Raw genomic sequence first — 25748 nt, forward strand, 5'->3', positions numbered from 1 at the left:
GGAAAAAAAAAAAAAGCCTTTTAACAGAACTTCACTATTACAAAAGCATGCAAAAAGTCATTTTCTATTAGCTGGTATACAGTAATTATCCTCTTACCCTCTGTTTTGAAATACAGCACACCACTTAACCTGATTATCACCAATATACAGCCCAAATAACAAAGGTGTTTATGTAACTTTTTAGAGTGTCTTACATGTGTTGGAAGGTAGAGGTCATACACAGATCCAGAGTCCACATCAATAGCGTGAAAGCCAACTAGAGAGCCATAGATCACTTTTAATCTTTGTCCATTTTCAACAGTCAGGTCAACTGACAGCGGTTTGTGATGAAGTGAGGTAAAGGACTGCAAGAAGAAAAATACACTATAGAATACAATAATGCTCTTGGTTTACAGATCAACATACATAATTTTCCTTAATAATTTTCAGAACTGAAAAGTTACCCATTTTTGCTCTACCAGCACGTTACATTTAAGGAGCTAAGTATCCATCAACCTTTGGGCCACAAAGAGAGTTGGATAGTTCACCTGTGTTTTGAAAAAATCCATATTCTAGAAATGGACTAGGCAAAAATTAGGCTAAGTACCATTCATGTTACATTTCCTCTTTCTCCGAGGGAAATCAGCATCAGCTTCGTGAATTTAAATGTACATCTTGGCACAGCACTGAAACAAGTTGTTCACATCTAACAGAATCATGACTGTGACAGTTTCATGCCTGCCACCTCCAATGTATGTCAAATGAGCTACATTTTCTTTAAAGGAATATTCATTTTTATCTTTAACTAGAAATAAATGTTATAAAAAACAACAAAAGTCAAAAGCAAGGAGTAGATGAGAGACGGTGGTATGTCTGAAGCAAAGTGAAGTTTAACTTACCTTAAAAGCCATGAATTTGTGGTAAGGCTTTGGAGCCCAAGCATAAACCTCCACTGAGTTTTTCAAAGCAATTACAAGGAATTTGATTCTCTCGTATTTTACTGTAATACAAGAAGAACAATTCCTTAGGTATCAGACGCTTAAATCAAAGACCATCTCATTACATGAAATAATTTCAGTGCATTATTTGTAGAGGAAGACGCTATCCACTAAGGAGACTAATGCATTCTGGACATCCGTGTTTAACATCACCAGTGTCAAAACCCTGACTGCAAACATGTAGTCCCTTTATTCTCAGATAGCAACATTTATATATTGATTCTCATACATCTATTTCTCTTCCTAGTCAGAAAAAAAGGTCTTGACCCTACAGCTAAGTCAGTCTACTTTATTTTTCAAGTATGAGCCCACACCGATGTTGCCGGGTGTGACTACGCTGCTTTTGCTCCACATGCTGAATTTTCATTTCACTGTTCATGTGTGGGGTTAAATCTCCATGTGCTAGTGTGGGCGAAGGACTCCCATGTTTCTGAGATGAGTAAGCATTTAGGATAGATGAGCCATTTCTCCAAGTTGATTAAGCTCATGTTGGGCCCATTGAGAATAAACAAAGAAACATGCATTGAAAATTGAGGCTTCTTTCACGCTGCCAGAGGCAAGCATTTGGTTTGGAAACAGAACACCAGGGCATCACATCTCAGTGCATTCTCCCTTCATTTTATATTCAGCGTCTGCTTGGAAGACATTTTTAGAAAATGCAGGTGCTATGCTAACTGAGCTAAGGTTTGTTGCTGCTTGCAACAGGACCAATTCACACTGACCCAAACATAGAGCAGAAGCATTAAGAGTAGATAAGGGTGGATACCGATCAGGGAAATCTTGCAAAGGCTGAGATAGGGAAAGACAAAAACAAACAAACCCTACCAAAACACAAAACAACACATCCTTTTCTTTTGCTAGCTGGAAAAATGACTATAAGAACAAAGGTCAAGATACAAGAAGATTCACCAACAGGTAAACAACAGCAGCTGCTTTGTCAAAGAAGTAAACTTGGTTTGTCATATGTGAACACAGAAGAGCACCAAATGTTTGCCTAATTTTAGAATAACTTAAAAAAAAAAAAGACATACCAAAACCAAAAATGAGCAACTGAAGTGGAATATGTGGTGCTTAGCTATAATCACAAAGAAAATGACACATCTGTTGCACATTTCTTTTTGGATTTAACCCGTAACATTTAAAGCAACGAGATCTAAATGCAAAGAAATGTCAAGCAAAGCATTTATGAGAGCCAGCCACATCATCGTCTCCTGCGCTTGTCTATATCATTTCTCTATTTGACTTAGGAAAAAAACAACACCGCCACTTTCATATACCATCTTTCAATAAAGCAGAACTTATGCTATACATTACACCCCCTCAGACAGTTAAATGACAGAAGCTATCACAACACTGATGTTCACCTTCACAAACGAAATACCTGAAAGCCAAAGAAATGCAAGATGGTATTTAAACTGCTACGGTACATACGTTGCCAGTGTGTAAATTTAAACAGAGGTATATTTAGGTCTTTTATGATCAAGACACAGCAATGAGCTCTAGGACATCAATCTCATCTACCTACAGACATCCTACAAACATGATTTCCTAGTACTGTACCAGTCCAGTTCAGCAGCAGTTACTCAGGGCCAGGAGGGAAGCTGGTAGCCTGGGGGTGGAAAACATCACTCTAATTGAAGTCTTAAGTAACTACAGAATTTCTAAACCCCTGACTGAGCAGCAGAACAGGGCTGGCACTCCCTTCTTCCAGCCTTCATGGGACATAGCCATAACACCATGTGCAAGAGGAGGTGCAATCTGGAATGACAAGGGGCAAAGCATCCACCATGTAAAGCAAGCAGGTTTGAAAGCAGTCAGAGATATTATGCCCAATACAATTTCGAAACACAGCTGAAGAAAAAGGCTGGTGTCATGAGATGACAAAGGATGATTAAGCATCTCTCTAAGGAAAAAACAAGGCCTTACCAACTTTGTAGTGTACGCAGCCTTCCAGGTCACCCACTGACACCCAGCCTTGCCGCTTCTCCACCTCTGGATCATTGCGCAAAATCTTATTTCTCAGCCACGATAAGTAATAGACCCTCAACTTATTCTTCTTCCCTGGGATTTGCAAGGGGGAAGAGAAAAAAAAAGATATAACTAACTTATTGAAGCATAAGATCTCCCCCACGTAAAAAAAGCTGGAGTTCTGTGACCTTGAGTACAGCAGATCTTTGTGCTCGTCAAGGTGACAGACAAATCCAGCAGCACAAAAGAAAAGCCTGGGGTGATGATGACCGCCAAGGGGTAACTGGAATATGAATAACCCTATGACATTTGGCATATGTGCTCTTGTGAATTAAGCTTCATGTCAGGTCTTAATTTCTGACTACAATTCCTTCCTCGTGTCAAAGAAGAGGTCTCTATAGATGCATGTATCATCAGAGATAATCACATTGCCTGGTGTTTGCTCTCTGATGTGAAGGAAGGAATACAGATATAACCTACCATGGGTATTTTGAGTAAGTGACTTTTTTAGTTCTAATTAACTGACAATCTTCATTACAGGTAACTATTTTCTTTTGGATGCCTTTCAGGGTGAGAATTACTTTGTCATCTTTTAACTCAGTCAGTCTTTCTATTGCTTTGGTTTGTAAATAAGCAAGATCAAGAGCAGGTCAGTCTAAGGAGGACCATGTCAAAAGCAGCTGAAACTGGCAATGTGGGACAAACAGCTCTTACCATCACCTACTACAGCGAGTCTGGAATGTAGAGAAGTGGCAGCCATTCCTTGTTGGACCTCCATTTCTTATGTACTACCTTGAGGCCACTCTCATCTGTGGATAATAACGGCCTCAGGACCTCGAAGGGCAGAGTCCAAGCTCTTTGTCAGAAAAGACTGAAGGTACTACTCCATTTAGCGTAACCAGTGCTTTCACAGCACGTATCGCTCTTACGTGACTGTTCATACATCTCATTGACCACAGAATGACGTTATTTAATGATATTCGAACAGAATTGCACTTAGATAGATGTTCACCCATTGCAGAAACATGTAAACAGACTGACAAACTATAACTTGCTGGGAAACACTCCATTTTAAGAATATGAAACACTTCATAAACTCTCACAAACCATTTTATACATTAAACAGGTAATGAAATATCCCAGAGCCCCATCTAAATCTGAAATGAGAATCTAAGTGTTAAAAATTCAAGAGAGTTTTCCTATTAACAAGAATAACTATCCCGTGATTTTCTGTAAGAGGAAATTTCTCAACCTATTTTATAACCTAGTTCTTCTCTAATTACTTCCAACCCCAATGCAGGTCAGGTACTTTTAGACAGTGAACTAACCTGATATAGTAATTAGCACATTGAGTCCTTCCAGAACATCCATTTGCTGGAATCGTCTCCTTGTAATCAGTGAATAAACTCTTCCCTGCCCACTTCTGTCCAGTAGCCATAATCCATTCTCCGTTCCCACCAGTAAATTTACTCCTGTTGATACAGAGAAAAAAATACTGCATACATCACCCAATGATTCAGAAGCCAAGTGTTAATTGTTTTTTAGAATCAATTTTTATTTAGTCTTCTTAATGGTACCTGATAATTTCTCCGTTGCTCTGTGGATGACCTCCCAGAAAAACAGAAGGAAAAAAACAATCCCAACATTACAATTTTTACCCAGCAGAACACTTATATGCCCATGTAACCTGAAGCACGAGTAGTTCCACTGAAGTCAATATTGATTTAAAAAAAAATAAATTAAAAGAAAACTCTGCGAACTTGAACTTCTCAGGTGACTTGTGTGCTTGTAAGTGCTGTAAAAGCCTCAGTTTAGCACCACTCCTCCGTCAACACAGGAGATCCAACTGAAGGATATAAGGGTCTCTTTCAAATTTTTAAAAATATAATTCCTCTTTCCCCCAAATGCAACAATCAAAATGCAGGAAGAAGACCAAAGTCACCGGAAGAAAAGCTACTGATATAAGCAAGTGGAGTATTTGTTTGAAAACTGGTTTTTGGAAGAGTGCTTTCAAATGCTGAATTAAAGGAATGAATCCATCTGAAACCCAATTGTTCCCCAGGAAGTGAAGCTTCAATGAGTTACTGACACCAGAGGATGCACCCTGTACAAAAATAGTGTTTGGCTGGCAGGATGGCTACCTTTCCTAGTCAGCAGGTTCTAAAGAAATGACATAAAATTTCCTGCTGTAACGAGCAAACTTCTCTACTGGCTATGCTCTGATGAGTACCTGGTGCTCTTCAACCTCAATGCAAAGTTAATTTACAGACTTTGCTCCATAGCTCTGTTCCTAATTTAAAATCTTGGACTCCTGCAAACATACATTACACAAAACCTGCAAAGCTATAAAAACTAGAAATCTACATTTCCGTTGGATAATGTTTCACCTACTTCATTCATTTTCCATTCCAGACTCAGAAAGTGACGACAAGTAAACGTCTGAGCGAGTCCCATAGAATGCATCTGTTCTTCACAGGTAGACAGATGGTTAGAAGAACTCAAGAGCTTAGCTACAGTGAGACTGGGACTACATCAACAGTGGTTGAAAACTGGTCTGACTACACTGATCCTGTGTTTTTTTTTTTAATGCCATGTGAAGCTGACCCTACAAAAATGGTGATCTAGCAAGGTTCTAAGTCCTGACAGTGGAAATTATGGAAGTCACCCTCTTGGAAAGATTGATGCCTGACCTGCTTCAGTCTGTGGTGGCTAAAATTCTGAGAGGAAGGTTCTTGGAACCTCTGGTTTGGATAATTTCCATTGGGTCAGGGTTATGCATGATTAGCTATACTGATATGCAGCTAAGACAAACTGAGTATCATGAACATTTTTGCTTCACATTACCAAAACATTTGCAACTTTTGGCTCTTCCAGCAAGCGCAGTTTCAATTTTGTGCTTGATCAAAATGTTTTCTCATTCTGATGCACAAAATCCCTTGCAACTGTAACTCATCTGTTTGCCATCTTCCATCAGGAAGGCAATATTATGCGAGTGACACGTAGGTATGTTCTCAGAATTTTCTGACAGGAGAGGTGTGATACAACTGCGAAATCTAACTGCCATATACTGCCAACCTCTCCTGCTGCTGCCTTCCCTCTACACACACGCCCAAGCACTTCTGAGCTTACCCCACAAAGCAGCACAAAGGACCTCCGAGTTGAATTTCTTCTTGTATTTACGAATTTCTGGACTGTCGCTCTGCGGGCGGATATTTGTTGGGTTAACGTTGACAACAGAGCCCTTCCTTGCATTTTCTCTCCTGACGGGCTCGGGTTTTGCACTAGATGCTGAAAAAGAAGATATATGGAATAAAAAATAAATAAAAATTCAAGTGTTTGGCTACATCTCACATTTGACCTGTTTGCGGCAGAATGAGACAAACTCCAGAAAAGTGAAAAAACACTTTTGAGAGCATCACATAGCCAAAGAAAACCACACATCTGGAAAACTCCTCAAACATTCCTGAGCAAGCACTGTGGTGACACAGCAGCAGAGCTAGCAACATCTGGAAGAAGCACAGTGGCCATGCACTGAAATTCATAGCAATGTGGAGCTTAAGTTTCTGGAAGTGTTACTAACAGTTTCAGTTGCCAAGTGATAAGCTTCTCCCTTCCCTCGATTCCCACCCAGAATAACAAGAACAAAACAGGAATGAGATTTTATGAGGGGTAAAGCATACTCACAAGAACTACAGGGAGGTCCAACTGGACTGGTGGGAGGGGTGATTGGCAGAAGTCTGGGATCTATGAATGAAGTAAACGATGTTGTAGATGATGTACTGCTCTTTGAAGGTGTACTTTCAGTGGACGGGGTCTACAATGAAACACAAGAGCTGCTTCAGGATGATGACACTAGGGAGCAGACAGCACAGAGCCGTGTGGGTGTCTCTGAGGTTCAGGTGAAACAGCATGTTGCATAATTAGGTGTAATGAACATGCTTAGAGCAGTAGATAGATGGTACAAATTGAGTGACAAGAGGAAGCGTGAGCTAGGAGTTGTGTCAGGATTCTTGACCAGGCACTGCACTGCAATGAAGTAACTGGTCCCCAGAAGAATCTCCGTTTATGTTTCTCACTCCCTGCTGTTTCATCTGCAACAGGTCCATGCCTTGTGCACTGTCACCTGACGCTGGGATGGAAAGCAATCCAAAGACAATCATTAAAGGCAGATGAGCATGCTGTGTTGCTGGTGTTACAGGTAAAGGAGCAGAGGGTAAAAGCCCTTCTAGCTTGTGTGAAGTGGAGAGAGAAGGACAAAAACGTGGAACAGCAAAGATGGGTAGGGATCTTGAACTTTCTTATCAGTCCCCCAAAATATATCTTTTAGATAAAAGAAGGGGTATGGTGAAAAATCTCTCCTTTATAAGAGACAGGATAGATGAATTCAAATGACACTCAATCTCAGGCTCTCATGGGCTGGAGGGAAGTGGTGGTACAATTCATTCAATCTATAAACTTATCTCATACCTTATTCACAGATTTGTTCTGAGATTCCTGACTAGTCAGTGGCACTTTTGGTGGGTTCACGGAGGAATCTGAAATTTGGCTCTGCTGAAGAAGATCTGGCAGGAGATAGTTTTGGTTGTTTATGCTCCAGAGGCCTTCTTGGGTGCTAGAAATTTGTTTCCCTAAAATCTGATCCTGCACATGAGAAAACATGGTTAAAGTCCACATTTGATATAATTCCAATGCACTATGCACCCCCTGTTAATTAGGGCAATAAGTAATGAGGATATGAGTAGGGGTGCTCTATGTAATCTATTGGATGAAGACAAACACTACAGAAAGATTAAAAAATAGGAAATTACAAAAGCATGTGGCAAACACCTGAGATATCAGCCTTGGCTTCCACCCCCAAAGTGCTCCAGAAACACTGCTCATCTACTGTATCCCATGCCATAGGTAAGGAAGGAACTTCATCCTCAGAAAGGCTTGACAGAAAATCAAATGACTTGTCTTAACAGTACAGATTTGACCTCTACCGTGGTCAGAAGTAGGTACTTCTCAGCTCAGGACCCGCATATAGTTTAAAGCCCCTTACCATTCATTTCATTGCTACTTCCCACTTACTGAATTAGGAAATCTTATTCTAGAGGGATCACATTCAGTAGGATCCAGTATCAGCATTTGCAGTACAATGAGGTCTGGTACTGTGGCCCTCCTTGTAGGATCCTACTAGCAATACTATGCAGGCTGTGAGGCACCATACAAACTCTCTCCCCGACAGACTAAAATACTGAGTCACTGGGACACTGAAGTTTCTGGGAAAACATGGCTAGAAGCTTTGAGAGGAAGAAAGAGGGGATTTGTAAAGCACGCAGTGTCCCAGATGGGGAGGGCAATGCAGAGGAACCTACCCCTGGCCATGAAAGGTCTGGTTACCCGAATACCATCAGCACTGGAACACAAAGTGTCAGGAGCCAAGTGCTAACCAACGGTATTCCTCCTGAATTATACCAAAGCAAAAAGCACCATCAAACTCAAACAGCTTCTGGCTGGTTGAATTCAAGGCACGTCTATACATTGCACTGACTGATAAACAGCCTACTGAAATCAGCTCAGCTTTTTTGAATGCTGGTCAATATATCCAAAATATAGCAGATAACTCTGAATGAAAGGCATTTGCCTTTTAAAAGCCAAGTAATTAACCAGGAATAAAATCGATGCTGTAGGCATTTTACGTTTTTAATTCTGATATTTTAAAAAGCAACAATAAAATGCATGTCAGTATTTGAGTTCAGGGAAGCAAACCCGTATGGCACTTTTTTTGTTCAGTTTTAAGTCAGATTCAGCGGAACTGAGCCAAACTCCCATTTGAATCATTTGAGCAGCTTGGTACACCCTAACCACTTCAAAATGGGGCAGGAAATGGATGTTGAAAGAATTCTTATGAGTCTTATGGTGGCTGTGGGTGGTAACACAGAGGTGGGAGGAACGGACAGGATTCTCTGTGAGAAGAGAAAACACTGGAAGGCATCAAAGAGATTGGTGAGAAGAGGTGAGAATCACCTATCTGTCATCCTTCCTGGGTCATTTTCCTCAAATCTACCAGAAAACATGACCTCCACTCTTCTCCTTTCTCTTCCACCTTCATTCTGAGTCTCAAAGACCCCACCTTTCTCCATATCCTCAAGCAGCCTATGTTCAGCACCCAGATATCGAGGGAAGGAGGAAGCGCTGAGCTGTTCCTGCCATGAGAAGGAAATGGGCAGGCTCAAGCTGGAGTGCCAGGAAAGAGCTCTGGCACTGGGCAAAGGAGGCGGAGAGGGCCTGGAGCTGGTATTGTTTTTTCCCCTCACCCCTACGTAGGTGGAGATGGATGGATCTGAAAGTAAAATTATTAAATGCAGTAGAACCTTTTCTGTCATGCTGTTGCTCTGAAATGGTAACCAGGAATATTCTTTCATTTCTGGTACAGAACAATAAGCTTTAAAATAATGCATTAGACTCAGTGCAGGTTGAGGAAGATGAACAGCATGAGCTGCTGAGATCATGGCTCAGTCTGGTGCCCCATGTATCAAAGCAGGATCTTTTCTCCTTAAGGATGCTGCGAGACAGGCAAAGTGGGACTCCTTTGCCAGCCTGGACAGATTTCTCTCTGGTCTGAAGCTTACGAAACACACCAGAGGCAAAGGAAACTCCTTTTTCTTCCTAGCTCTGTCACAGCTTACACAAGAAGCTCTGGGGAAAATGCCAATTTCATGGCAATTTATTTTCCCTATCTGTGAAACTAGAATACACTCAGTAATACGTGAGAAATGCTCTGAGGTTGAGAGCAAGTCTTATTACTGTAATTTTTTTGTTTTCAACCACAGAGAACATTGTTCTGCTTTCTCTGTTTTCATCTTTTCTGCACTAATATTTATCACAGGGGAAAATCCACACAACTTGAAGTCTCTGCTAGAAACTATAGATGGGAAAGAACCACAACATGACACACGAGGGAACGAGTGTTTTTGCTAAGCCCGTGCGGAGGGATGAAGTACTTTTCCTGTCTTTCAGTAATATTTTAAAAAGAGGTACTTCTCTTTACATTGGAATAAAGAAGGTCAACATTTTTAAAAATAGCAACCATGCACACTGACTGTAATCAACAGGATTGCTTTTTGCAACCTGCCTAGCGCCTTCATGCAGTAAGTTGGCATCAGCCACTACTACCGGGTCAATAGTAAGGACAAATAAAGAGGTGCAATTTTGAACCTAGATGTAAGCCTGTTTGTAGGAAGCATAAAGCCTGGCACAGTACGCACTTTTTTAAAGCTTATAGCTGTAATTTGAAGTGACAGAGCAGGACTTCAGAGTGAAAATGCTGCTGAGAAGGAGTGGATACAGAGTTTATCACGTACGTTAACAATTTGACTCTCCCCACACTGTACCCAAGCCCTTACAAATGGCCAAATTACCTTCTGTTCTGCAGCAGTGCTTTGGGGTTTCAGTTCAATCCCATCTGGTACTTTTGTCCTTGAGAAATCTGCCACTCTGCTGCTCAGCAGTTGCCTGGTAACAAACTCCAATTAATGAACAGAACTACTTCAGCGGGAAAAAAAACCAACAACCCCAAAAAATACAAAACCCTACACCAAAACCCACAAAAAACACCTCCATATACACAAGTTCTCCTGAGCATAATTAACATTCACTAGTTACACGTAAGGGTTCCTATACAAAAGCCAGCTGATTAGGATGTGCCTGGATGGACTGGTGCCCGAGGACTGCTCCCAGTAGGAAGCTCTCCCCACCTCAGTGGAGGCTTCCCTTCCTTCACCCATCATTTTGACAGGTGCTCAAGGCAAGTGACAGCAGGTCTGTCGAGCAGCCTTCAAAAACTTCAAAACTTCTCCCATCTCCCCTCGTACACTACCCTGAGGGGTGAAATACTGGCCATCCTGTTCCCAAAAATCCAGCATCGGCTGCACGCGGGGAGAGCTGCTGCTCCTCTGTACACTGCTCTCGCCCCCTGGGACAGACTGCACTGCGACTTCGTTCTGCGCAAGAAACGTGACCATCCTCACTTCACATGTAAGGCAGCAGAAGCAGAGAGACAGAAGGACTGGGTCAGGCCAAAAGCCCACTAAGCCCAGTATCCAGTCTTCCATGGTGTCCAAAAGCAGGTCCTGATGGACAGAGTAAGACCAAGGCGAGCATCTCTTGTGATATACCCTGAACGAGCAGTGGTATCTGTGTTTTAAAACAGTGTGAATGAGTGTGAAGGAGTAAAAGGGTTATTTTTTCACCCCTATGGGAGGTGTAAATATTTGCATGCTAAACTTAGGAGGAATGGCAACACATGGAGCAGGATCACTGATTAGTGCAAGGTCCTGATCTTAAATGACAGCAACCTCCTATTTACTGGTGGGAGTAAGTACTTACCAGCCAAGAACATACCTGTGGCCACCTTATTTAAATTTGGTAATGAACAGCATACAAGGAGCAGAGGGAAGAAACTCAACTATACAAAACGAGCCACAGGAAAAGTGTGGGGTTTTTTTGTACGGGAATTGTGAATGATGCAGGTATCAGAGAAGGAAGCAGCCTTCTAGAGTGGGAGAGATGAGCATGAACGGAATATACATGCTATACAAGCAGGTAGGATGACGGCTCGTGTTCACTGACATCCCTCCTTAAAACAAAAAACTGGTGTTTGCTATTTACTCACTAGTAATAATGATGTATTTCCCAAAGTATCTATCTTTCAATATAAATGATGCTCAGCTGAGGTGAAGGGACTTCATTAAGACTGCACTTCCAGTTTCCATGAGGTTCTCACAGTGGCTGTGTGCACAGAAGGCCAGCCTAACAGGGATCAGCCTGCTGACCCCATTTCTCCAAAAGACCGGTGGGTCTCACACACACAGGAGATGCAAACACCACATGCAGATTTCCAAAGGCAGTGAGGCCTTTGGAAACAGCCTTTCCAAAGGCTGTTCAAATCATTAAGCATACAGGGATATAACAACCTAACACTTATGTAGCAAAGTCATTGTTACAGGGCAAATCCATATTTTTATGTGGAATCTTTCTGAGGTCTAGGATGAATTCTATGACCTAGAACGAATAAAACTTCACAGAGCAAAAAGATGTGGTTTGGAGAGGAACAGTAAGAAAATAAGGCATTACAGCAAAAAGACAGCTTTTTCAGGTGAATAAACTACAATATTTTTTTCTAACATTATCCCTCCTTATCCCTCAGCTTGGAAAATGAACTTCAGAAATGCAAATCGGGAATATACGCAGGTACAAAAACCTTATTCAGAGGAGCACAGTAGAAAGGACTGGTATCAGGCCAATGCTAGAGCTTGCCAACAGCATTACAAATCTGTGCATCTCTGTCTGAGGACTGACAAAACCACATGTGCAATTATGTCAGAAGAGCAAAAGCCCCATCCTAGACAGCTCTGTATTGCTGAGATGCACTTCGAAGTAAATACTGGAACTGAAATAAACTGAAGTTCTCTTTGCAACAAAATTAGAAGTTTTGTTCATCAGTACTGAAAACCCATTTTGTTTCTTGTTCCAAGCAGCAGGGCTGACTGACTGATCCCCTCTTTCACTCGGACAAGCAAGAGATTCATGCTCCATTATTTCACAGCAGAATACACATTCTGCATGACAGGTAAAACACCACAAGATGTCAGTCACAAAATCACCAAGAGAAACTGGAAAGCTAAAGAGAAACAGCTCATGTGAGATCAGCTTAGTAGAAGCTACAATGTACAATCAGCAATCGTATAAAATAACAATACTAAAAATACAGCAAATTCTACAAAATCAAATCCTGCTTACACCTCCCCCTTTATAAACAACCCAGGTGAAATAATCAGCTTTTCAGTGGTAATTATTTCCACTAGAGTGAACAGACCATCTGAACACAAGTGCTACGTTTGCCTTGCTTTTTGCACCGCAATCTGCATTTAACATAAAGATATACAGTTCTCCTTTTTTCTTTTAAAAATTCCATTTCAACGTAGATCAATGTGAAGTAATCTCTGAAGAAGCACTACCTATTGATGTTCAGTTAAAACGAGACATTTCCTCATTGTCCCAAGGCAGCAGGTCATCAAAGCTTATTACATTGCACACATCTGATGGAGCAAACATTTACCCCCAGGAGTTCATTATAGTGAGATTAAACTGCTTAATTACAGCTGACATAAATGACTGATAGCAACTTCAGAGGGGAGGCATTTATGTATGCCAGTTTTTTCCAGATATTTATAAGTGTGTAATAAAAAGAGAAAATAAATCAAGCCAACCTCATGTGGTTCATGTCATCTTCATCACTGCTGCCGACTTCGTCGCTTGATGAGGAGTAGTCTGCTGCTTTCCAGAACGAACTGGTGCTGTCCTTCCCCTTGGCAAAGGAGCCTGGGCTCTGAATAGAAAAAACTCAGTTTTTCCTCAAGGAAGAACCCATTGCTAAATAGCACATGCAGGATTTTACTGTCCCAGCAAGGGGTCTTCAGACACCCCAGTCCTACAGGAGCTCAGGGACGTGCTCCCATGTTACTAGCGGTAGCCTGCACATGACTCGTCTTCAAACCTCCAGCCCAGCCTCTCAGATGGACTTACTACCTAGCTAGCTATCTCAAGCACCAACAGAGGAGATGTCTGAACAGATGTGCCCTCAATGAAAACCATGAATAAATCCAAAATAGCAGTGGATATAGAAGAGCCTACCTCAATCTGGCCCGGATGAGAAACTTTTTCAGGCTTCTTGTGCAGCTGCAGGTGGTTCTGGGCCAAAGCGGTCTCTCCCTTGGCTGCTCCTGGGTTCCCTGTAAAAAACTTCCTTTGAGCCAGTTCTCAGCTCCCACTTCCACTCTGCCCTGGAGGGAAGTGGGTAGCAAGGGCCAGCACCCACAGGGCTCCTCAGGGTTCTGCCCGAGGTCAGGCACTGGTGACAGTGAAGCTGTGGCCCCGTGCTTCCCTCCCAGGTGCAGGGCTGGGGACCCGCACGGCTACTGAACACCCAAGCAATCAAGACCAGAGGAGCTGAGGCCACCCAGACGTGATGATGCCATCTTAGGAGGGATGCCTCCAAGAGATCAAGTGAATTTTCCTTTTCATTAACCCCCATAAAGCTACCTGGGAAGAGCCAAAGCAGCCCTGGAGAGATGCTGTCTTCTGCACACAACTGCTGATACGAGTGAAGGGAGAGAAGGCAGATGTGCCCCCACCCTGCCAGCAGGGCACACAGCTACCTCATTCAGCAGTTTATTTCATGACTGTCCCACTGCTACCAACAGGACTGCTTGTAAGATAACAGGGGGGAGAATTCAAGCTCATGCAAATTAAGATTTGTATTTGGTAATTTAGCTAGTTTTATCACAATGGCTTCAGGTACTCATGCATTTTGCAAAGCTTTTAAAATTCAAAATTCCTTATTGGTCAATGAGTACCTAAGCAACTCAGCAGCAGTATTAGTTTTAAAGTATTTATAGCCCTTTCCTGCCCAATTCACTATCCCTGTGGGTCTGGGAAAGCAACAAACTCTGGAACACCATATGCCAGAACTAGCTGTAATTTAACGACACTTAAGAACGCAAGGAGACAGTTTAAACCACAAGGGAGGTTTTCTATTCTTTCCATGGCTGGTGAGGTTTTCATTTCCCCATGCCAAAATAGCACAGGAGTTACACATCATGCAGACATTGCAATGTTGAACTGGGCTGTTGTACGCTGCTCATCATTATGCTATTATTCAAACATAAAATGACATAAGAGAAAAAAGAAACAAACCCCAAGCAGTTTAAACTGTGCTCTGGTTTTCTCTTGAAGCAAAGCTTTCTACTCTGTATGGTTAGTGAAAGCAAAATTGACTTGGTTGTGTAAATGTAATAAATAAGCAATTTGTTCTTCATTTATCAAGGGTTTTCAAATTAACAATGCGAGCCTCAGTTTAAAAATAAATGACCTCAGCAGCTCGCTGCTGCGGTTTCCAAACATTTTTAGCATCCACCCTGCCTTGACTTGGGCGTGATTCCCCATGTCACCCATCTGCATCAACCTGGATGTAAAGCACTGTAAAACACCAGTGCTTTGCAAAGAGCTACACAAGAAACTGCCCTAGAGTTCTCCCACAGAAAAGGCACTAAGGAACAGCAAATACAGGAACAAACCCCTCCTCTTCTGCTCCATGTTCTCTTCTGCCTGAGTCTCAGTTCATGTCTCAGGAACCAGAGCCTGTATTGCAAAGAAGTCTGCACAACCATGAGCAAGCCCACTGCGTTCTTCCATCGCTACCAGCGACATCAAGATCCCTTAAAACTTGCACTGTGCTTTCACTGGATGAGGCTATCTCCACGTTTAACTTCCTTTCCCTTTTTCTGTTTCACTATCTTTCTGCAAGTAGGAGTAGAGGAAGAATGTTTCACAAGCTGCTACATGGAGAGTCTTGTGTTTCCTTATGCTTCTTTCAGCCAGCACAGTATTAGAGTGTAGAAATATTAGTGTACAGCAACTGCTCATCTGTATCATCTTATTAGTGGGCAATGCAAAAAAGCAGCATATGGTTATGCAGAAAATGCCAATGGGTGAATATTAGCATTGAATTAGATCTGTGTATGTAATGTTGGCTCCGCTGAGTTTCAGTGGTGTCACTAAGTGCAACAGAACTGACTTTTTTTCACTTCTTAATTGACGTAATTAAAATTTTCTGTGTGGAAGTACATTCACAGTCATTTTTTTTTACTCAAAAAGGGAAGTATTTATATTTTAGGAACATGGAACCCTAAAACCAAGAGGGCTATCAAAAGCTTATCACCAGAAGACATCATTTAAAAAAAAAAAAAACACAAAAACATTTACAATGGAACATCTGACACCCTACAGAAGTCCATTTCCTGTGCTAGGAACTCTGGACATTGTGACTAATGAATCATTGACTTGGGAATCACCTGAGGTTGGTCGGCTGCTCTGATGAGATCCCATCTCCCACTGCTTGCTGCCAGGAGTGCTGCTGCTGTTTAGCTTCAGAGCATGTCCCCCAGGGGACAACTGACGACTGTTACTGAACAGAAGGACAAAAAACACATTAGGCAATTTGCGTACAGGAATGCAGCCTAGAATGCCTCCTAGACCACTGCACCAAGCTCCCTGCTGTCAGTGTATGATATAATACTCTTAATAAACAAAAACTTGGCATTCCTTGGTGCTCCAGGCAGGGCCACTCAATAGCAAGAGAAGACAGAGGAGACAGTTTCCTCTGGGAATTCATTCCAGGAGAATGCAGAGTCCCAAGTCACCACAAAATACCCAACTCCTTGTAATTCTCCCTTGGCCTCTTCAGACCAGTCTCAATCCTGGTTCCAAAATCTCATGGTTTTTACAAATAATGAAACCTGCTCTCCTACCCTCCTACAAGATACATCATCACCCACTTATAAATGGAGAAAGGAACATACAAGACAGTAAAACAAGCTGCCAAGCTTGCAAAGCAAAACTGAATCTCACTCAGTAATCCCAGGCTAAGAAGCCCCTCACTTTTAACACTGTGGTTTGCCTTCATGCTTCTTTTCTGCTTTGCCTCCTTTAATTCTTATGTAGAGAGCATTTAGGGTTTGACTTCACTTGAAAGTTGTTTCAGATGATGTTTCTGACTTTGGTTCAACAGAAGTAACCGTTCCAAAATATTGTACATCATTCTGTTAGGTCAGCTAAAACTACTTCCCTTTTAAATCTCTCCAACCCTAGTTCCTCACTGCATTATGTTCCCTGATTAGACAGCCTGTGGGGGCTACCCTTCACCACTGAGCTCTCTGCATCCTTGGTCTTTTCTTCTGGGATGCCAAGTACACTCGCCTTAAGGGCAGACTGCCGGAATACTGCCAAATACAGCATATTTGTCTGTTCAAGCTACTATCAGGCAGAACAAAGTTGCAGCCACAAACTTCACAAACTATAATTAAAGTGCCTAGACATGGAGTTGAGGCCAGGGCCTAAGTCACTGAAGTATCCAGACAAAGAATTCCTCTTTGAAACAATGATGTAGGCCCTAAAGTGCCACAACAAAGCATCTCCATGAGCACCCTGACCAAGCCACTAGCACCACCTGCCCCTGCTATCCTCAGGTGTCAACAGGCTGGGGTCTCCAGTAACCTGCACCTTCAGCAGTCACTTGCTCTGACCTGAAGGGACAGTAAAGCAGTACTAAATCACAGGCAGCTGTTAAATTACTGCACTGCATAATTGGGAAACCAATGAAGAAATTGCATGGAAACCGCTCAGGCAAGCCAAGCAGACTGAAACAAATGAAACAATTCTTTGCAGGAATTATTACAGGTGGAACAGCCTTTATATATTAAAAATATTGCTTTCCATTAGAATGCAGAACTACCTTGCATGAAAAGGAAGCAATCTACAATAGGTTTGTTTGTATTTAAATCATGTACATTAGTCATTAAAAGGAAGCTAGCTTAGATGCTTCCTTCAGGTTTAAGATCAAGAGATTTAGTTCGTTATTTATTGGATGAGCTGACACAAAACACAAAATAAGTGTAACTGCCATTAAATGAGGTATGAACGGTTTCAGTGTTACTAAAACAGTTTTAGTGTTACTCAGTTTTAGTGTTACTGAGGTTATGGCTTTGTTTTTAAATAAACTGGATTCAGTTTTCCCATTGGCAATAAATCAGCATTAGTATAAGCATAAAACACTTAGGAGCTTACCTTGAATGGCATCTCTGATGGCCAGGTTGATCCCTGCTGTGAAATTTAGAGGTTGTCCTTTCTGGAACCTTAAGGATTTAATCAAATATTTTTGATTTGCTACTGATAGACTCAGTTAATAAACCTAACGCTTACCCTGTATCAATACAAAAAGGAGACTAACCAACATAAAAGAACAATGCTTCAGTGGGACCTGTGGATCTGTCTTTCATGATATTGGCACTGGATGCTGCGAGTCAGCAGCAGGTACTTCCATTTTGCCTTGAGCCTCTGCAATCTATCAGGGTGCAGTCTGTGAGAGGTTTGCACCTTTCCCTGGAGTCAGCATTATTCTTGGTCAATATTTAAAGCAGACAGAGAAACACATCTGCAGTCATTAACGCAGCTTTACCTAGGTGGTGGATTGCCTTACGTTGCTATCAAAGTGTGCATATTCAAGGGGAGGGGAGGAAGGTGGGGAGAACAAAAAAGGACAGACACACACATCCCACCTGCAAAGTAATAATACGAATTCACGCACATGCATGCCCATACATACACACATCCCCACACAGGAGTTCTGCCCTTTTTCTTAGGAGTTCTGTTAAAAAAATAAGTACACCATCGCCTGAATTATACAAACTAATGAGCTTTTCTGCAACAAACCAGGTTGTGCACAGAAAGGGAAGCTACAAATATTTGGTCTAACAAAAGATGGGTATCTGCATTCATTGATCCCACAGATACTATACACATACACTGAGAGCACTGACCTGCCTAATCAGTACAGAATCGTATCTTTATAGTCTTCTTTCTAGATTAGTGAGACCCAGTAAGCGTGTAAGTGATGGGATTTTCACTCAGCTTCATAAAGCCAAAGGGGGTAGATACTACACAGAGCAGAGGAACTGGGCACAGACAGTGCCAAATACCCAGCATTTCACATACCTTCGGGGGTTGTTCTTCATTTTGCATCTCACTCCAGAACACGTCATCTTGTCCAGGGCTGACTGGTATTGTTACCATATCTGACAGCGAGCTGCTGTGGTACGCATCTTTACTTGCCCGGAAATTGTCACACTTGAAACAAACGAAATACAGACTGAATTGTACTTCTCTGCCTCTACAAGGTGTCCCAGTGCCAACAGATACCAACAGTTCTCTCTGAGAGATCAAATTTTTATTAAATGTGTAACGAGTATTGTGTTTCAACACAGACTTACCTTGTTCACTGTAAAATTATTGATTTCCAGCATCTTAAGCACAAATATTTCAGGGTGAAGGCCACAATATAAAGAAATAGTAAAAACATATATGCTATATGCACATCTCCCATCTTTATGTCTGTGGAGAAGCTGAAAGGTCACTGGCAATGCACAGAGAACTGCTGAATTGAGTGACAAAAATTACTGCTAAGTAAACTTCATACAAACCTGACCAATGACCCGCTTCAGAACCAAGACGGTACAATAATTGGGTGAATCCCTTCCCCTATCTGAGATGTTCCCTTCCAAGCTAGTCTTTGCAAGCCCACCATCAACCTACAGCCACTGCAGGCAACCTGCCACCTGGAAGTGCTTCTAACTCTCCAACAGAGTGCCCTGGCCCTCCTCTGTAACAGAGCTTTACAGGTGCTTTAAAAAAAGTAAAATTTGAGCCTGCTGTAAGCAATTAGAAACTATGCCCACACTACATACACCTCATGCACAGTCACGTCCAGGTGCTCCCATTGAGATCACCTGTGTTTAAAAGCTATCAGCTATTGTTGAGGGTATCACGTTGGGACATTAGGACAGCAAATGCCCTAATTGGGGTGAGAGGAGAGGGGGAATACGGTGTTCATTCCAATGGAATAACATGTTAGCAGCGTACAACTCAATCTAAAATACTCAAGATTTGTTCCTCTAATTCTCTCTGTACTAAAAAATAAAAAGGAAAGGTCCTTTAAATTCTGTGCATTAATAATCTATCACACTCGAGTCTTCCAAAGGGGAAGAAAGGAACAGAGCTAAAAATGTCAACCGAATGTACTGATCCTCCCTGAAATGAGAAATCCTCTTGGACACGAGATTGAGACAGAATACATGGAAATGCTGTGTGAGCTGGGCCCATCTTGAGGGATTCCTATGCCAGAACCAATTTAATGTTACAGAAATAGAAAAATAGCAGAGAAATGCCTGAAGCTATATTACTTTGGGCTTTCTCTTCTCATGCAAAGCAAGACCAGGGCTCCCTGGGGACACCCACAGCCAGCAGGAACACTACGAGATGCCTGTCAGCTGCTGTCCTTCCCCAGTCTGGATTGAGCTTCTGTACATTACCAGTGGGAAGCACCTCTTATCTCAAGCGGACTGCAAAACAGCACCCTGACCACTTCCAGTACTAAGAAACAGGCTGGTAATTTTTGTCTGAGTCAAAGTTTTAATGTTTGTGTCCCGATCAAATTACTACAGCTCAGCTCAGAGGCAGCTGCAGTTCAGTTTCCCCAAAGAATGACTCAGACAAATATTTTATTGATTTATCAGCTAAGCGTATTAAAATTTTCACTAGTTCCCTCGAGCGAGAGACATTACGAATGCACAGGAATATTATTTACCTAATATGTAATTCATTTCTAAGTGAAGTAACCTATATTAAAAAGTAACACATGGTAACTGAGAACTGCATACAGGTTTTCAATAACATAAGACAAGTATGAACCTCCCGTAGCTCTAAAGATCATTTAAATATCTCTAAGCAGTAATTCTAAAACTATTTAAAGATGCCAAACACCCATTCAATTGTCCCACCACCACCTCCAAGTCCAGCAAGGGGAAGTCAGCTGCAGAAAACCAGTCCTGACGAGTTCACCTGGTTAAATATTCAGGTGCTTTTTCTGCCTTTTGGGGAGAACATGTTCTGTTCGCTCTCTGTAAAGAAAATAGCTTTTTCAGCAGTTAGAACATCTCATAATCCGTGTCCTTTCATTTTGTCAAAATGACTTTTTTTTGTCCAACATGATTGTCACTAATAATAGTTTTCAGTTAACCAGAATTATTTTAACAGCAAAGTGTTCCCCTGAAGTGACTCATCTTGGGGATCGGAATAGGCTTTACAGCAAGTGTATTATTATCAGAATATAGGAAGATTTTCGTCCTTGCCAGTTTTTCAACAAGATACTTAACTTTCTTCCTAAATTTCAGCTTTTGAGTCCTGCAGAGTACCAGAAAACTACTCGTGCTTAAAAGCAGGGATGAGCTTTGCTGAATCATGATTTAAGTGACTGAGAAATTCTCAACTCCACACACACCCTCTGCAGATGGTACCCACATCCATTCTTTGGGCAGGGACAGACCAGTACTCTGGTTTCATGTAAAGCTAGGAAGTGATGCCTGTTTCTGGGATGATTTCTGTAGGACCTACAAAACCTTGCGATTCCACAGCAAACCAAAAATGTTTCAGATAACCCCCAAATCATAGCATTTGGCCACATTACTCCAGACAGAAGAGCAGATCTAGATAGCAAATCCTACAGGAGAACCACAGAATCAACTGAAAAAAAAGGAGTTCATTTCAGATGTGGGCTAAATCCCTCCTCTACTCAGACCCTGAGAGACACTGGGCAGAGAGGCAGACCCAGTGACTTTACAAGTCTCTGTGAAATCCTGCAGGTAGCCCAGTACAGCCCACCCCACAACACTGCAGCCAGCGAGACCCATCTGCTGCTGTGCTGCAGCTCACCAAAGGCAAAGCAGGTACAAAGCAGGTGGAAATGACACACTCTGATATGGGAATATCTCACATTTCCCTCACCAGACAGACAGGGTACACGACACTGAGAAATCCTGCTCCCTGCTCCTCGGGAGCTGCATTAAGATTTCCAGGGAAATCGTTTTGACAGAGAGTTGGGCAATAAAGAGGTGCCACACAATATCACAGAGTAGGATCGTTTAAAATAAGAAGTCTTTTTAGTCTGAGCAGAGCAGTGATGACAGATGATCCCTCTCTGACAAAGCTGTCTGGAAGTTCTTCAGCACAGACATCTGTGATGGATTCACCTTGCATTTTAACTCCACCGTTCACTTTTATTTTAAATCAACAAGGCACCAACATACTGAACTCTCCGAGTATATTGCTGTGAGTCTTTTAGTCTCCAGGTGACTAACTGGCCCATCGCTCATTTTGCCTTATCACTTTATAAAGTTAATATATGCAACATTGCCAAACACTCAGCTATTAGCATCAACAGCTGCTGCCAACGAGCAGAAGGAAACACAACCCTTAAGAAGATTTATAAATTACCCCTTGAAGTTCATTGGGTTTCCATGCTAACACATTAGGTGAGACCATGGATCAGCTTCTCCCTGTCCACATGGTCTCCACCTGCCAGAGCACTGACTTGTGCACGGGTAACAGGGCAGCTGCCAGCAGGGAGTGAAATCACACTAACCACTATATATCGTGTGCTGCTGTTAGCCTTAAGTAACACCATCACTTTACATAGCATTAAAATTTTATAGTGTAGTTTCTAGGAAGGAATGTGAAAGAGGGTGATAATACTGCTTTATTCCTCACCACTCCCCAAAGCAGCTGGGAGAGGCACTACCAAATAGAGAAGCACCAACGAGGTGCAAAGGGATGAAGTGACTTGTCCTAGGTCTGGGTCACAGCCAGGCAAGGATGTAGCTCCTTTCATCCATGGAGCAGCACTTTTACAGCGCAGGACTCTCGTCTGTAAACCCACTGCGCTCCTGCAGAATCCCAGATGCCCTGCAATACGCTACGGGCCTTCCCACTCCTACTACAGGGCCGAAATATTCAGCTCAAGGAAGCTGCCAGTCTCTGCCAAAGGCTAAGATACAAACATCCTTCTTGCAGACCTTGCACCAGCTCTCCAGTGAGTCAATGCTACGAGCTGAGCCATCAATTTAGCCCAGTCACAAAACTCATGACTTGAAATGACAAATGGGCCGTGGAAAAAAAGGATGTGAGAAGATACACCAATATTTTCCCAGGGAAAAGCTATTGGGGCCCTTTTTTTCCCAGCAGATGTCTGTGTTGATTTTTCCATCACCACCAGACAGCAGCAACCTGAACAAGAAAAGCACAGCAGACTTGGACTTAAAGTGGCCAGCTATTACCTGCCTCACACAGACTCACTCTCAGGCATATATGGAAGCAGGATAGGGGAGCACTGGGCCATGCAGCCTGCCCTGTGAGCACCCAGGCTCTGGGGAAAGGAGGAGGGATGAGAGTTTTTTCTCACACTTCAAGAAATACAGTGTGAGGAGGCAAAACATCAGTGGTGCTGCAAGAAGGGCTGAGGCGGGACACGCTGAGCTCAACACGATCAGTATGCAGAGATGCTAACAAGGGCATGACTTTTCAGGCACATCCGTATCTTTCATGCAGGACGTAAATTCACAAGAAGCTCATGACAAGCAAGATTTCAGTGGCTAGCAATGAGCATAAAAGCTTGGGATAGCACCTCATAGTAATGACTTGCAATTGCAAGTAGCCTCAAAGAAGTCAGAGGGCCCACCCTGCTGTTAGGGCTCAGCAGCAAGGCAGCATGAGATGCTCCCAAAGCAGCTGAGTTGAAAATAACAATCCAGGCACCCCTCCTCGGTCTCATCTCCCTGCTTTGGCTCCAGGATCCAACGGGCCAGAAAGTGAGGCCACCAGATGCCGTACGTAGCAGTGAGAACCCTAAATCTGCTCTCCCAGAGCTGGTAGAAATAGCAGGAGTTAAAACAGTGTGAAAAGGATTCTGATGCAGAACTTTATCAGAGTGTTCTCACTCTATACACAGAGTAACCTGTTTAGGTACAACTTCTAACCTCTAACACTGAATTTTGTATATACTGTGGTATACAGCCTAAGATTCACGGATCTTACATCTGTAGTTGAAACCAACGGCTTCTTCAGTAAGAGGGTGAAGTGCTGATGCAGCACCTGAAGACTAGAAATGGGACTTCACAAACCTTCCGGGCTCTATCCGCAGGCAAAACCCAACTCTGCATTGGCAACTAGTCCTCGTTCCATCTCTATATACGTTTAGATTATTTCATAAGATCACTAACAATCTTGCTTGTGTAGATGGTCTTCAGGGATAAACATCTTGGCTTCAGACTTGTTTTGTGAAGTGCCACATATATTTATGGCGCCATATAAATAATACATCATCCAGGGACTGTAACAGAACAGCCTTTCAGGCTTTTTGTGAAACATCTAACAGTAATATCATAGAATCAGCAGAGTCAGACATCAAGTGTATAAAAATAACTGTTATCTAAACCTGAGCTGCATTTGCCCAAGTCTAATTCCACTTGTAACTTAGCAGCACACAGTGGCACTAAAAATCTGAGGCAGATTGCTGCAGGCTTCAGTCGTTTTTGCCAGGAGCAAAGGGAAACATGTCTCCGATGTGCTGTTCTGCTTAGGCACAACCAGTGCTTTCTTGTCCCTGTCTGGGCAGCAATGCCATACCTGCACTAAGACAGCTCTCTGCAGGGCAGGTGTGCAGGGGCTGGAGCTGCTGCCGGAGCCCACCCTCGCCTGCGGCGCGACGTCATGCCCCAGCACTGCAGGCCACTGGAGGGAAGGCTGGGTGCTGTCACTTCTCTTTCTTCGGTCCTCAGCCTGCAAAGGAGAAGAGAAAAGGCATGATGTGCCAGAGCTGCAGTCGGCTTCATTCTAGGCCATTCCATTTGCTACAGGCTAAGATTTTAGCTGGGGAGGAATCATCTCTCTGTATTTACTTACCTTTGACAGCACGCAACCTGTTTTGTTGTGCATTTATTACCCCCTTTCACAACGTTGACATTCCTGCAAGTGGCTTTGTTAAAACACTTTTAATGCTCTATTGTTTGGTATTTTAACTGCCCTATGGAAAAGACTGCGGAACACGATCTAGGAGGAACAGAGGTCCTTCTATTTCCTGAGGGCACTGCTCATTATAAAATCTCCGTCCTATGGTTTTGACCCCATGGCTCTTTGCAGTTTTATTCAACGTGACTGATTTCCATTCTGTAGTATAAATCTATTTTGTATCCTCTGATTTAGCAGCCTAGGAACAGTTCTACACCACAAGCAAGAATAATGCCATCTCACACCCAGCTGTCTCTGTCTGGGTGGAATTCCGAATGGTCTCACTCTATCTGGATGTTTGTGCCTATGTCAGGATGCTAAGTGTACTCTGAACACAGCCTAGGAACCTGCTGAGGAGATGGAAAATGATTCTCAAAGATCTTGATGGGAGGTGGGGGGAAGCCAGCAAAAAAGGTATTAAAACAAGCAACTACAGTTAATGCCAAGAAATTCTCGCCCCAGAAAACTTCACTGTTACACTGCTCTTGAGGCCAGATTTTCATTATTTGCAACTGCTAAGAATGAAAGGCAAATTTTACCAGGAGCAAGAAAGAAAAAGTGAAAATAGAGTGTTTTAACTAAGCTAGAAATGATCATTTAGCTACCACCTTTGCTCTCAAACAGCATTTGCATGCAATATATTGCAACCCAGATGCAAACTTAAGCAGCCAACACTTTGGGCTCCCACAACTGACTCCAGCCCTGGCGCAGGCACTGAACTGGTGCAGCACCAAGCCCGAGCTCAGAGTCCTTTCTTCGCAGCTCATCAGCTTCTGGGATCAGACACAGCACAGGAGTGAGCTCACATCTGCACCCATCGGGGAAAACCTGCTCTGACCTGCCTGCCATAGGAAGAGCTCAAAGACAAAGAGGACGAATTACCCAAAAAGGGCTTTGTGGTGCCAAACATTAAACTTGAGGTGTTGGAGGGCTATAGGGTATTTTTTTTAATTACTTTTTTTGTTTTTAATGTCTCAACAATAATTCCAGAGAGATTTCTTATATCAATAACTGGCCCTTGAAATGCCACTGATCCCTATAAATTATGGAAAAAAATAACTTACTCTAGAGTAGGCTGTATCTATCCCTGTGCAGATCTCTCCCAGTGCAGAAACTGGCACCTTTTCAGCTAACGAACTGGGAAAGATCAGTATTAGCAAGAAGGAATTCATTGAATTATTACTGTTAAAAATAGTCAAAACTTTAAAGCATTTTTGAATTGTCACAAACCGTTATGAGTGCTAACATAATTATAAAGTCTCAAATTCCAACCAAAAAAATGCAATCCTGTTGCACTAATTAGGATTT

The 25748-nt window shown here is 42.4% G+C and overlaps 1 protein-coding gene across 4 annotated transcripts in view; it reads right to left on the reverse strand.

Annotated features, from left to right (window-relative positions):
• NRK (Nik related kinase) overlaps window positions 1–25748 on the reverse strand; it is a 98108-nt gene that overhangs the window by 14407 nt on the left and 57953 nt on the right. For 2 of the 4 annotated variants that reach the window (XM_080553968.1, XM_080553967.1), the window contains exons 15-28: window positions 24060–24212; window positions 18540–18671; window positions 17613–17680; window positions 15842–15954; window positions 13623–13720; window positions 13199–13317; window positions 10349–10442; window positions 7413–7586; window positions 6630–6759; window positions 6075–6233; window positions 4274–4417; window positions 2904–3038; window positions 879–979; window positions 195–344 (exon numbers count right to left, since the gene is read on the reverse strand). In XM_080553968.1, coding sequence (XP_080410094.1) covers window positions 195–344; window positions 879–979; window positions 2904–3038; window positions 4274–4417; window positions 6075–6233; window positions 6630–6759; window positions 7413–7586; window positions 10349–10442; window positions 13199–13317; window positions 13623–13720; window positions 15842–15954; window positions 17613–17680; window positions 18540–18671; window positions 24060–24212 — 1770 coding nt within the window. Of the gene's footprint in view, window positions 1–194; window positions 345–878; window positions 980–2903; window positions 3039–4273; window positions 4418–6074; window positions 6234–6629; window positions 6760–7412; window positions 7587–10348; window positions 10443–13198; window positions 13318–13622; window positions 13721–15841; window positions 15955–17612; window positions 17681–18539; window positions 18672–18814; window positions 18936–19024; window positions 23996–24059; window positions 24213–25748 lie in introns of those variants that run through there. The other 2 variants (XM_080553969.1, XM_080553970.1) reach the window with 2 other exon arrangements.

This window comes from Anser brachyrhynchus (assembly GCF_964034855.1).
Source record: "Anser brachyrhynchus genome assembly, chromosome: 13".
NCBI classification, from domain to species: Eukaryota; Metazoa; Chordata; class Aves; order Anseriformes; family Anatidae; genus Anser; species Anser brachyrhynchus.